The sequence below is a fragment of the Cotesia glomerata genome, linkage group LG10, assembly GCF_020080835.1.
Source record: "Cotesia glomerata isolate CgM1 linkage group LG10, MPM_Cglom_v2.3, whole genome shotgun sequence".
NCBI lineage: Eukaryota > Metazoa > Arthropoda > Insecta > Hymenoptera > Braconidae > Cotesia > Cotesia glomerata.
This window is the reverse complement of record NC_058167.1, coordinates 990,742-1,003,676: the sequence shown is the minus strand read 5'-3', so window position 1 is coordinate 1,003,676 and position 12,935 is coordinate 990,742. Positions and strand designations below refer to the sequence as shown.

General features: G+C 34.0%; 1 protein-coding gene and 1 long non-coding RNA gene across 2 annotated transcripts; both read left to right on the top strand.

Annotated features, from left to right (window-relative positions):
• Positions 1–1,352: 1,352 nt before the first annotated feature.
• On the top strand, positions 1,353–2,285 carry LOC123272845. The gene is made up of 5 exons (XM_044739855.1): positions 1,353–1,533; positions 1,614–1,733; positions 1,828–1,966; positions 2,043–2,109; positions 2,178–2,285. The coding sequence occupies exons 1-4, from the start codon at positions 1,471–1,473 to the stop codon at positions 2,099–2,101; spliced, it is 381 nt and encodes a 126-aa protein (XP_044595790.1). The 5' UTR covers positions 1,353–1,470; the 3' UTR covers positions 2,102–2,109; positions 2,178–2,285.
• A 1,677-nt stretch (positions 2,286–3,962) lies between these two features.
• LOC123272846 lies at positions 3,963–4,345 on the top strand. Its single transcript, XR_006511178.1, has 3 exons — positions 3,963–4,007; positions 4,075–4,201; positions 4,292–4,345. It is a non-coding gene; the product is annotated as an uncharacterized LOC123272846 (long non-coding RNA).
• The last annotated feature ends 8,590 nt before the right edge of the window (positions 4,346–12,935 follow it).

The following is a 12,935-nucleotide window of genomic DNA, read 5'->3' as shown; positions in this document are numbered from 1 at the left end:
GATATTGTTAAATGATTATACTGATTTTAATGATTAAAATTAAAATGGTAAATTGTGTCTGATGCGTCTTCTCTAAAATTTTACAACGATATCGTTAAATTATTATAAAAACGGTCGATTTAAGATAATTTCTAATAAAATGAGTAATAATAAATATATTTTTAATACCACTTAATTTGTTATGAATTTATTAATAACTAGCTGATACCCGCCCGCTTCGATAGGAATACAATAAATTTTTATGGTGTAACCTAGATGAAAAATATAAACAAAATGGTTAATTTCAAAAAGATAATGAATATAAATTTTGAATTAGAGAAAAGTGATTGTTTGTGATGACCGGTGTTAGCGAGTATTAAATATATGAGAAAAGTATTTTATTATTAACATTTTTTTAAAATTAAAAAAATTATTGACAGTTTTAAAATTAAATAATACTATGAAGCGGAAAAGAATAGGAGTTACGGATAATTATTACGTGAATCGTTCCAACATTCACGTAACAGAATAATTGAGGAGGAAGAGATTGAGAAAGAAATAGGAAGGACCTTCTTAATAAGAGTTTACAGAATATGCGAGAAAAAATTCAGATAGCTCGGACAGGGATTCGAACCCAGAACCTTCCGGTGACATGTCGGCTACTCTACCATTTGACCTATCCGGTCTAGACTAAATGTTTAGGATAACATTATTATAATGGGAACGCATCTCACTACACAGTACGTCATGGGTGATGCGGAAATCTGTCTAATGACAGATTTACTGACTAACTGACCCATTGATTGATTGATTATTAATAATAAAATACTTTTCTCATATATTTAATACTCGCTAACACCGGTTATCATAAACAATCACTTTTCTCTAATTCAAAATTTATATTAATTATCTTTTTGAAATTAATCATTTTGTTTATATTTTTCATCTAGGTTACAACATAAAATTTTATTGTATGCCCAGCGAAGCGGGTGGGTATCAGCTAGTATATATATATATATATTGATGCTGTTTCTCAGGAAATTAAAAATTTTAAAGAAAAAAAAAAGTAGTTTTAACGAATTTCCTACCTCGAAAAAATTCATTGCTCGAGAATGGAATTTTTTTTTTATCAGTGCACAATAATAATTAAGTTTTTTATAATAATGATAAAAATATAACAAAGAGACTCATTATCGCAATACTTTAATGGTCAGTTTTTGATGGTATAATTGGTTGGGAATTCGGAATGATTCGATTATCAATTTTCCTTTGTTCTATTGTTCCTGATAGATTATTTTTTACCACTACTATTCACCCTATTTATGTAGATTGTTCTTATTGATAAGTTTCAAGGGAGTGGGAGATTGTAAAACAGTGTTAAGCTCAAGTTAACGTTGAAGACAACTGTATATAAACCAAATTTTATTCTCAGTAAAAACAAAAATCTTTTTTGTGTATAAGAATAAGCAACTGCTTTAAAAATTTGATAGAATGTTTGCTCATCACCTTGTAATATTTGTCTGCATTCAACTTCTGTTGTCCAGTGTCAGCGCAGTAAGTCAATAATTCTCAACGTTTCACGATCAGGTGATAATCGATCATGTTTCAAATAGTATTAAAAATTATTTTTTCAGATATCTTTCACAGAGATCGATAACGCTGGAGCCGACTGTGAGGACATTTATATTAAATCATCTGATAAAGAACAAGGCGAGGTCGATTATTTTGTTTGTGTGTTTCGCAAATTGAAAGCGGTAAGGATTGAATTATAATAACTCTCAAAGATGTTCACATTACACGAAATATTTTTTAAGTAAGCTATGATATTGTGTCATGATTTTTCAACAGTTTAACAGCGATAATTCTTTGAACGTGGAAGTAATTAAAAATGTACTGACAATAATTGGGCAATATTCTCCGCCAGGATTCAGCAAAAGTCGTTTTGAAGCGGTATTTAACGCAATAGGAAGTTGTAGTTCGACAGCAAGTAAGTGCAATACTTCCTAAATAACTTGAAACTCTCAATTTTATTGATCCAATTGTCGTTTGAATATTTTCAATAGGTAACACTGTAGAGGAAAGTGTGAAGACATACTTTCAATGTGTAAAAAAGCTTACATGAATATTCAGGTATTAATTACTAATTTAACAATGGTCGATAAAAACATTGCCATTACTCATAAATATAAATTTTTTAGATATATCCTTAAAAACTTGACGATGAAGTTATGTTCTTCAATGTTGAAACATGTCGATGTAAAACTTTAAAGTAATAAAGAGATTTCACTTATAAACAATTTCGACTATTTTAAAAAAAAAATTTTTGGTTGGGGCAACATGAGACACGTTGAGGCAACAAATCGCTATGTTGGCTCTGGGATAACAAATCTTTAGTTATTACAGTAACAAAAAAAATTAGGTTATAATAAGTAATTGATAGATTATACTAACAAATTTGTTTTGTTATTGTACCTTAAATTTTTAGTTAATTCGACTGAACAGTTTTGTTATATAAATATATAGAATTATATATAATCATACATGATTATATATGGAATTGTATATGAGGTTATATATAATCATATATAATTATATATGACTATATATGGAGCAATACACAGCCATGCAAGATTGTATATAGTCCCATATATAATTATATATAAGTATATATAATTATATATAATTAACAGACATAAAAATTTTTTCTTTGAAAAAAAATTTTTTTTTGGTAATCACAAAAAGTGTGAAATGATGCGTTTATACTTACGTTTGAATAATTCTGAAATACAAAATTTGTCACATTTCCTATGAGATGTTTTGGTCTGCTCTGCTACTACCTAATATAGTAAAATCATTATTTATTTTATTATTTGAATAAGTGTTATATTATATTAAAATCAATTTTTATATTCCATTTATGATAAACTCATATGATACATTATGTAGCGATCATAGAATCATTGTCATCTAAGACAGTAGCACAGCGGACAGACACTTCAAGACGCACGGAGATCACCAAAGTTAAGCAGCATTGAGCAGGGTTAATAGTTGGATGGGTGACCGCTGGTGTTATAGCTATAAAATTATATCTAGATATTTTTTTTTGCATTTTAATTGGTTACACAGAATTTCGTAGGACCATATTAAATATTCTATACATAAAATTAACCCAATAATTAATTAGATGTAATAAATATATAATTAAATATTGTTATATATAATTAGATATGATTATATTTGGCCATTTTTCATATATAATCATATATAACCAATTTATATATAAATATATATAAATATTTTTTATCGGGATTTAGATTATTTTAGTTTAATTTAGATTTGCCTTGCACGCAAATCTATTATTTATTATTCAATAAATTACAAAATAAAAAGTACCGACAATAATTTCGAAAAAGGAAAATTTTCGTAGTGTACTACAGTCTTGCTTTTTGATAAATGTCTTCTTGTTCCTTGGTTTTCGACTCCCCTGGTTGGGATGTTCGTACCTTTTGAGTGGGAGAGTCCCAGAGGGTAGTGAGGGTAGTTGCGTGCGCCTCTGCGACTTCTGTCTTCGGCAAGCATCCCTTCTCGAGTTGGCAAAAATGGGACTATGCTGCGATGACGTCACGGCGACTCGACATTCTCAAGGTGTAACCTCATGCTGACGATTGACGCTGGTTATGAGCGTCAAATTGGGTCACGTGGTTAATTTAGGCCGTGCTGTCACCTGGAAAAATTTTAGTAGCGTTAAATCGTAAAAAGCTAAATTCAAATTAGCTTTTTTTATTTGAAGGATTCAGCGGAACTTCGGAAATTTAAAATTTGTATAATCGAACTCGAAGGCAATCGATATTGAAAAAGTTAAGAATCTTGTTATCGTTTATTTTAAAAATAAATTTTCATTCAAACATTAGATTAAAGTTATTTACTTTTTTTTTTATAAAAATAACACTATTTGAAGATTACGAAGATATAGAAGCGTTTTAAGATGTAAGGCTTAAATTATATAAAATCTAAAAGATAATATAGTAGTAGGAAATATTTTTACATTTTTTTTTGCAATAATAAAATAAAAATATGATTTGTTCTTATTTCTAGGAAATAGCACTTGTTTACGTTTGTGGTATATGTGAGGAGATTTGCAACAATTATTTAGATCATTGTTGTTTGAAAAAATATGAAAATCATCATATTGATGAGAATCATTATTGTTATCCTTTACTAGGTTAGTAACTTATCAATTTCTTAGATTATTAAATAAATAAATAGTATTGCAACTAACAAAATTCATCGTTTTGATGTATTTAATCTAAAGAGGATGGTATTACAATAATTCGGCGTGCTTTATTGGAAAATAGACATGAGGGACTAATAAATGAAAAAAATTTATTCAGTAAATAAAGAAAACACTGCTGTCATTCGGATGTAATTTTCAATTTTTTCAGAATACAAAGAAATAGTTGGGAATATGGCCTCAAAAAAGCCATAGTCTCGCCGTAATTTGAATAAAGGATGAATCCAAAATTTTTTTTGTGTATATTTTTTTCTACAATTTTGTACAATTAGTTGATTGCATAATAAAGTACTAATAATCCTTTTGCGCCTGATTGTTTTTCTTATTTCAGCTTCACGAATTATTTTTTGACACTGAAAATCCACAATTGATAATCATATTCACCTGTCATTGAAATTTTGATAAGTCACTAAAATTTGATGTAATTATTTATTTAATGTTTAACATTTATTGTTGTCATAAATTATTTTACTATTACCATGTGTTTTTATAAAAATTTGGTTAAAGATTACATATAGCTTCTAGGTACTGTTGTGAATCCGAAAGGATTGATCACAACGCTCTCTATATATTGAAATGAAATTTTAATGTTACCAACAATCAAAATTTCTTATTAAGCCTTTCAGCCTTGCGGATTCGCTTGAGACCTAATAAGTTTTCTTATAATTAATGAGACAATACCGTGTAGGAAATTCATCCGCTAAATTTCTTATAACACGACCTGCGGTAACGGAGAGTTTTTTGGCGTTGATACTTGTCTTTTGCGTAGAGACCCGCGAAAGAACTCAGACTCGGCCAATATAATCAACTTTATTTACTTACATAAATTCCAGTAATGTATTGGAAACCTTGGGTGGCCTCTTGGTCGCAAGTTCGAGGTGGCGGGTGATTATTATGTAATAATTATATTTATTTACACTGGTATATTCAATTAACAAGTATATTCAGATAAATCAAATAGAAAATATTAACAATAATTACTACACTGATTATAATAAATTTAGTTATGAACCAGTAATGCACTTAAAATAAATGAATCGACAGCTAGTGTCTAGATACAGAGAATCGGTAGTGAATACCTAGATATTACATGTTTTATAATATTGATATAAGGATAATTAGTACGTAAAGGATCGACAGCTAGTGTCTTGTTTGTCGGTAGTAAATACCTAGCAATCAAAAAAACTGTGCTGTATATACTATGACTGACGAGGTCGAAGTGCCGGTCGATGCTCCAGTGCGTCGGGTATTCGGTTTTTCCCCTACTTTCCCCTTACGGCGTCTAAATATCGACCGAGTTCGATTAGGATAGTACGATTTTCAAGAGAATGTCGCGCAGCTAATCAAGTGGACAATTTGCATTGTCTCAATATTAATATAGAATTACATATAAAAAAGATGGCTGCAATAAATGACAGCGGGAAAAACCCAGGAAGATTTAAAATATATATGTATTTTATTTGTAATAGTATCGGTAAGAAAAATAAGAATCTTTAAAAAATTATAAACCTTTCTATTTTAAATTCTATTGTTAAGTATGGGAAATTTTCTATCATAAATTTTAGGGTATAGACGAATTTATAATTACCGGAAATTCTCGAGGAAAAACTTTTATAAAAACTTTTAGTACTTGCCAGTTAGTTTAGACATGCTAAGAAAAAATTTCTTTGTTAAAATAAACCTACGTTAATTGTAATGGTCACTTAGGATAAGATGCCGAACGTTTTGGAAATACTCTTTACAATGCTGGGAAAACCTAGGGATGGTAAAATCGATTCCGATTCTACCCGAGAATCGATTATGTGGTCAAAAAACTCGATTATTTAGACTCGATTTCCCCTGATAGCCACAGTTTCAGACCAACCAAGTTGGTGTCAGATAGTTGCCACCAACTTAGCGACAACTTGCGGTCAACTTCCGAATTTGTAACTGTTGGCGCCAAGTTGGCTACAAGTTTCTGAGAAAAAAGAGACCAATCTACTGCCGCAATATGTCGCCAAATTTCTTGAGAAACTTATCGTCAACTTGGTGTGAAAAAGTTTCAGAGCAACTTTTGCCGACAACTTGGTGAACAAGTTGACACCAACCGAGTTACTTTCCAAGAGTTGCCGCCAAGTTGGTGACAAGTTGCGGCAGTAGATTGACAGAAAGTTGCGGCCAACTTGGCTATCAGGGTCCAGTTATCAGAATCGATCTAGAATCGATTCTTAGTGATCGAGTCTATAATTTATTTTAATGCCGGAGTAATAACACTATAGCATCAATATATTAAATAAAAAATGGCCCATAGTAATTTTATATTTCATTATGAAAATATTTTAAATTTAGCGCTCTCTGTGCGTTCGCATTCAATCGGATTTCGTTCAATTCAAATATTTGAGAAAATTTTTATTTTCATTTGTATATGATTTTAATATGGTATTGAGATCTTGTCTGTATAGGTGAAATTTTGAAAAAAGAAATTAAGTCATCGAAAACTCTTGTGATTACCTGCGAAAATAATCTTACAGATCATCAACCATCTTCAGGTAGTAATGATCTGTGGGATTTTTTAGACGACGCTGTGCAACACAACATTCAAGTCGCTGACAGTGATGAAGCAGGCGGTCTGCCTATCGAACTTATGCAGTTTATTAATCGATCTTTTTTTTTTTTTTGTATACAGAGTATAGTACAGAGCGGACGTTATTTTTTCTATCTGATTGCTGGTGGCTTTTTGTCTACTATTTTGCTTATTGTCTGACTTTGGGTTGTTTATTGTTGAAGTGTGGATTATTGTGAGTATTTTGTGATATTAATCTCTACAGTGGAGAGTGTAGTTCTTTAGTTTTAATTAAAACATTTATTGCGTTTTTGGATTGAGGTTGTGTTTTCGGCGGGGCACGTTTTCTCTTGCTGCTTATTGACTGCATTATGCTGCCATCTAGCGGTGTCTGTTGCAATGACTGCTTATTGTGTGATTCAAACTAAGGCTGAATGTAAGCATTATTATCATGACTCTTGTGTAAAAATTCGTTGTAATTTGCCGAGTAAGTCGCTAGCTGCTGCGAAGATTGTAAACAAGTGTCCGGTCTGTGTTCCGGATGTCTCTGACATCTTGAATAAGATTAATGAGCGACTGAGCAGTGTTGAGAAGATTGACGTGATAAGCAAGAAGCTTGAGGGTATCAATGTTGATGAGATCAATGAGATCAGTGCTAAGCTCGAGCAAATTGGTAAGATTGGCGACATCGGCATGAAAGTGGATGGGATGGTGGCTAAGGTTGATGGTTTCGTGAAGTCCATCGCGTCAGTCGAGGGAAAGATTGATCACTTGAGTCTTGAGTGTAACTCGCTGAAGATTACAGTTAAAGAGCTTCAGGAGCGCTTGATTGAAGTTGAAAAGGGCCAGCCTGGTCTCTCTGCTGACCTTGCTGAAGAGATTAAGGGTGCTGCGCAGAGGGTGTGCGATGGTAGTCTCGAGTTGAGAACGCTGCAGCTTGAATCTCAATTGCTAGCTGATGAGATTACAATTGGTGGGCTTCCAGAGGGGCGCGGTGAAAGACTTATGGACACATTTACGTTATTTACCACTGCTATTGGAGTTCAGGTTGCTAAGAGAGATGTGGTTAAACTGGAGCGGCTTGGAAGGGCTGGTGCTATGAATCGCAATGTACGCGTTAAGTTCGGCAGTCAGAGGTTTGTTGATGAGGTTATGAAGAGTGTAAGGAGTAATCCTGTGAAGCTGGGTGCTGTAATGCCTAAAGCGCAAGTTCCTGATGCTCCTGTGTATGTTCATAGGCGTTATCCCTCTTCTCTTTACAAGCTTCGTGCTGATGTGCGTAAGGCTTATCCTAGGATCCAGGCTAGGAGTGTCTGGATTTCTTTTGCGTGTGTTAACGTCCGGTATGCGGAAGATAAGCCTCCAGTGAAGCTGTTACCTTCAACGGGAGTAGGTCCTTTGCGGGGTCTGCTTGATTAGCAGCGAGTTCCTCCCTCGGTATCATCATCATCATCACCTGGAGGCGTGTCTGACATTGTGGTTGGCACTCTGCGACCTCTGTTCAATAAAAAGTGTTTGAGAGTGTGTCATGTTAACGCTCAATCGTTAAGGAATGAGCGTCATTTAGAGATTTTTAAAGAATATTTTCGTGTGAATAAGTATGATGTCATTGCTGTGTCTGAGACTTGGTTAAATCATCTAATATCTGATGATATGGTGTACCTGCCGTCGTTTGTGCTTCATCGTCATGACCGGTGCCTGCGGAGCGGTGGTGGAGTTGCTCTCTATGTCAGGGATGACCTGATGTCTAAGTGTGTATTGTCCTCTACGAATCTAGTAGATAAGCATCCAGAGTATTTGTTTGTTGAAGTTTCAGGATCATCTAAGGAGCGAATCTTGGTAGGAGTTGTTTACAAGCCCCCTAATACTGGTCATCTTGATGATTTGGAGGATGATCTTGAAGCTGCTGTTGCGACCTACAGAAATATAATTATTATGGGCGACTTCAACTCTGATTTGAGCTCCAGGAACTTCTACGGTGATCAGCTGCGTAGACTATGTGTTAGTTTTAATCTGAATATCGTTCCATATGAGACGACGCATCACCTTCAGAACTCTGATACGTGGCTTGATGTCTGTGTTGTTGATGATGCTGCTAAGATCCTGTCTACTGAGCAGTCTGCCCAGCCGTTTTTGTCTGATCATGATTTAATATCTATTGAGTATAACTATAAGGTAGAGCAGCAGAAATTGAGGAGCTTTACATATCGGAGCTGGCATAGTATTGATGATGAACTACTGGAACGGCTGTTTAATGAGGTTAACATTGAGGATATGGAACTGCAAGCGTCTGTTGAGGATATGAATGTATGGTTTCATCGGCAGCTTCGTGATATTATTGATGCTGTTGCTCCTGAGAGAATGATCAGCCCTCGTCGCCCCCCAGCGCCGTGGTTTACTAGCTACATCAGGGATCTTCAGGCTCGTCGTGACAAGCTGTATAGGATCTTCAGGAGAACTGGCTATCCCTATAAGGAGTATACTGATGTGCGGCGTTTGGTGAAGCAGCGAATAAGTGAAGCTAAAAAGCGCTATTTTGATAGTCAATTAAGTTCTGTGAAAAGTGCACAAGCCATGTGGAACGATCTGCGTAGGCTTGGTCTGATAAAGCGTAAGGGTGCTCGGTCTGCTATTGGAGTGGATTTGAATGAGTTAAATGACTATTTTGTACAGTCGTCTGGTTGTTCTGTGCTTAAGGTTGATGAGTCTGATATTACAACTCACTACGGTGGCAATGATAATGTATGTTTTAGTTTCTCGGAGCTTGATGATAATGTTGTTAAGAGGGCAATAATGCGGCTTACTTCCAACTCTGTTGGCCCCGATAATTTTCCAATTAAAGCCTATAAATGTTTGCTTTCATTTGTGTTGCCATTTGTGACACTACTTTTTAATAGTTCGTTAAATTCAGGCGTATTTCCGAAAGAGTGGAAGTTATCGCGTATTGTCCCGATACCAAAGAGGTTGAATGCGGAGGTGCGTGCAGATTTTCGGCCAATATCGCTGACAAGTAACTTGTCAAAGGCACTTGAGCTCTGTGTGCATGATCAAATTGTTAAGTATGTTACTGAGAATAATTATATAGATGAGTATCAGATGGCCTTTAGGAAGGGTTTGAATACGCAGACTGCGGTCATCAAGCTCTGCGATGACATTTGGTCGGCTATAAATGAGTCTAAAGTCACTGTGGCTGTTTTCTTTGATCTGAGTAAGGCTTTTGATTCTGTTAATCATATAAGACTACTACGTAAATTAATATCAATGAACTTTTCTGATGATGCAATTGTGTGGATCAGGTCTTACTTGACTCAGAGAAAGCAGCAGGTGTTCGCAGATGGGTGTGCGTCCTCTTGGAGGAATGTGCTTAGTGGTGTGCCGCAAGGGAGTGTGCTAGGCCCTTTATTGTTCTCACTCTATATTTCGGATCTCTCTCAACGACTGCGCTGTCGATACTTGCTTTATGCTGATGATTTAGCGATATACTTGTCTTGTGATTTGGAACATGTTAATGATTGTGTTGCTGCGCTAAATGCAGAGATAGTTGACATTGTTGAGTGGTGCAATATTAATTATCTTAAGTTGAATGCGTCAAAGACCAAAGCTATAATTTTTGGTAGTAATTTTAAAGTCAATAGTAATAGCTGTAAGTATGCTGATTGCATTCGAGTAGATAACTGTATTATTCGCTACGACACAGTTGTTAAGTATCTTGGCGTTTTGATTGATTGTACTCTTTCCTGGGATTGTCAGGTTACGGAAGTGTGCAATCGGGCGATGCGGGTGCTAGCGCAGTTGAAGGTAAATAATAAAGTCTTCAATGAGAAATTGCGTATAAAGCTTGTCACCACGCTGATATTTCCGGTGTTTGACTACTGTTGTGTAGGTTACTGTAATATTAGCAATAGTTTGCAGGTGCGGCTGCAGCGTAAAATGAACTCCTGTGTTCGCTATATTTTTAGGGTTTCAAGGGCTGAGCATATTACGCCGTACTTTAAGAGGCTGGGATGGTTGAAGTTGAGTGACAGGAGAAATTATTTCATGGCATGCCTTTTTATAAAGAAATATGTATGGGCTACCGACAATTGTTCAGATGTAATTTGGAGTTTTTGCCGGTAGCTTTGCGGAGGGGTGATGTAAGGGAGGATTATTTACGCCTGCCTAGATCTAATTGTCGGATATTTGAGAACTCTTTTCTTATCCGCGGGATACGCATTTGGAATGCGCTACCCCCAGAAGTAACTAAAGCTGAAAATTATGAACTGTTCCGTAGTGCGTGCTATAATTATTATTTGCAAAAGTATTAATTTATGATATTGAGCTTTGATTGTCATTATTGTATGCTGCTGTGCCTTGAGTGATATTGAATGATATTAGTTTTGCTTAACTGTGCTATTACCAGGTTTTCTGGCAACTTGTCTCATATCTACCACGATTATAATTTATAATTTATAATTCACGTTATTATTTCATTATAATATGTTTATATTTTATTATTTTCAATTTATGTAATTACATGCTCTGTATTTTACACTGATTATAATGTATAATTATGATGGTCCTGAGGGAGCTAAGGCTCTAGGGTCAATAAAGTTTATTATCTATCTATCTATCTAAATCCAAAGTTATCTGTAATTCTTTGAATATAACCATCGGAATTTGTACAAGCCATGTTTATACAGTGATTCCTATTGAAAAATCACTTAAAATAATATTCTTAAGAAAATAATGTCGATTTGAATACTTTAAGGAAGTACCCTCTTTCTGAAAAAAGTCGATTTTCGGTCCAAACGCAATAAATCCAAAGTTATCTGTAATTCTTCGAATATAACCATTAGAATTTGTGCAAGCTATGTTTATATCGTGATTTCTAAGAAGTAATCATGTTAAATAATGTTCTTTAAAAAATAAAGTCGATTTGAATACTTTACGATAGCACCTTCACTCGGAAAATCGTCGATTTTCGGTCCAAACGCAATGAATCCAAAATAATCTGTAATTTCTCGAATATAACCATCAGAATTGGTGCAAGCCATGTTTATACAGTGATTTCTTTAAAAAAATGACTGAAATCATGTGAAATTATGTGAATTTACATGTTTATCTCTTAAACAAATCGATTGAAATTATGTGAAATTATATGAAATTATGTGAAATTATGTGAAGTTTCTGTGAAAAAATTCTTTACAAATTTTTTTCTCACAAAAAGATTTCTGTAAAAAAAATTACTAAAAATAATTTTCTCTGAAAAATAAAGTCGATTTGAATACTTTACGATAGCACCCTCACTCGGAATATCGTCGATTTTCGGTCCAATCGCAATAAATCAAAAATAATCAGTAGTTTCTCGAATATTACCATGAGAATCAGTGCAAGCCATGTTTATACAGTGATTTCTGAGAAAAAATTACTTAGAATAATGTTCTTTAAAAAAAAAAGTCGATTTGAATACTTTACGATAGTACCCTTACCTGGAAAATCGTCGATTTTCGGTCCAAACGCAATGAATCCGAAATAATTAGTAGGTTCACGAATATAATCATAAGAATTCGTGCAAGCCATGTTTATACAGTGATTTCCGTAAAGAAATTACTAAAAATCATGTTCTTTCATAAATAAAGTCGATTGGAATACTTTACGATAGTACCCTCACTCGAAAAATCGTCGATTTTCGGTCCAAGCGCAATGAATCCAAAATAATCGGTAGGTTCTCGAATATAACCATCAGAATTTGTGTGAGCCATGTTTATACAGTGATTTCTGTAAAAAAATTACTTAAAATAAGGTTTATTCAAAAATAAAGTCGATTTGAATACTTTAAGGAAGTACCCTCTTTCGGAAAATCGTCAATTTTCCGTCCAAACGCAATAAATCCAAAATAATCAGTAATTTTTCGAATATAACCATCAGAATTCGTGCAAGTCATGTTTATACAGTGATTTCTGTTAAAAAATTACTTAGAATAATGTTCTTTAAAAAATAAAGTCGATTTGAATCCTTTACGATGGTTCTCTTACCTGGAAAATCGTCAATTTTTGGTCCAAACGCAATGAATCCAAAATATTCAGTAATTTCTCGAATATTACCATTAGAATTCGTGCAAGCCATGTTTATACAGTGATTCCC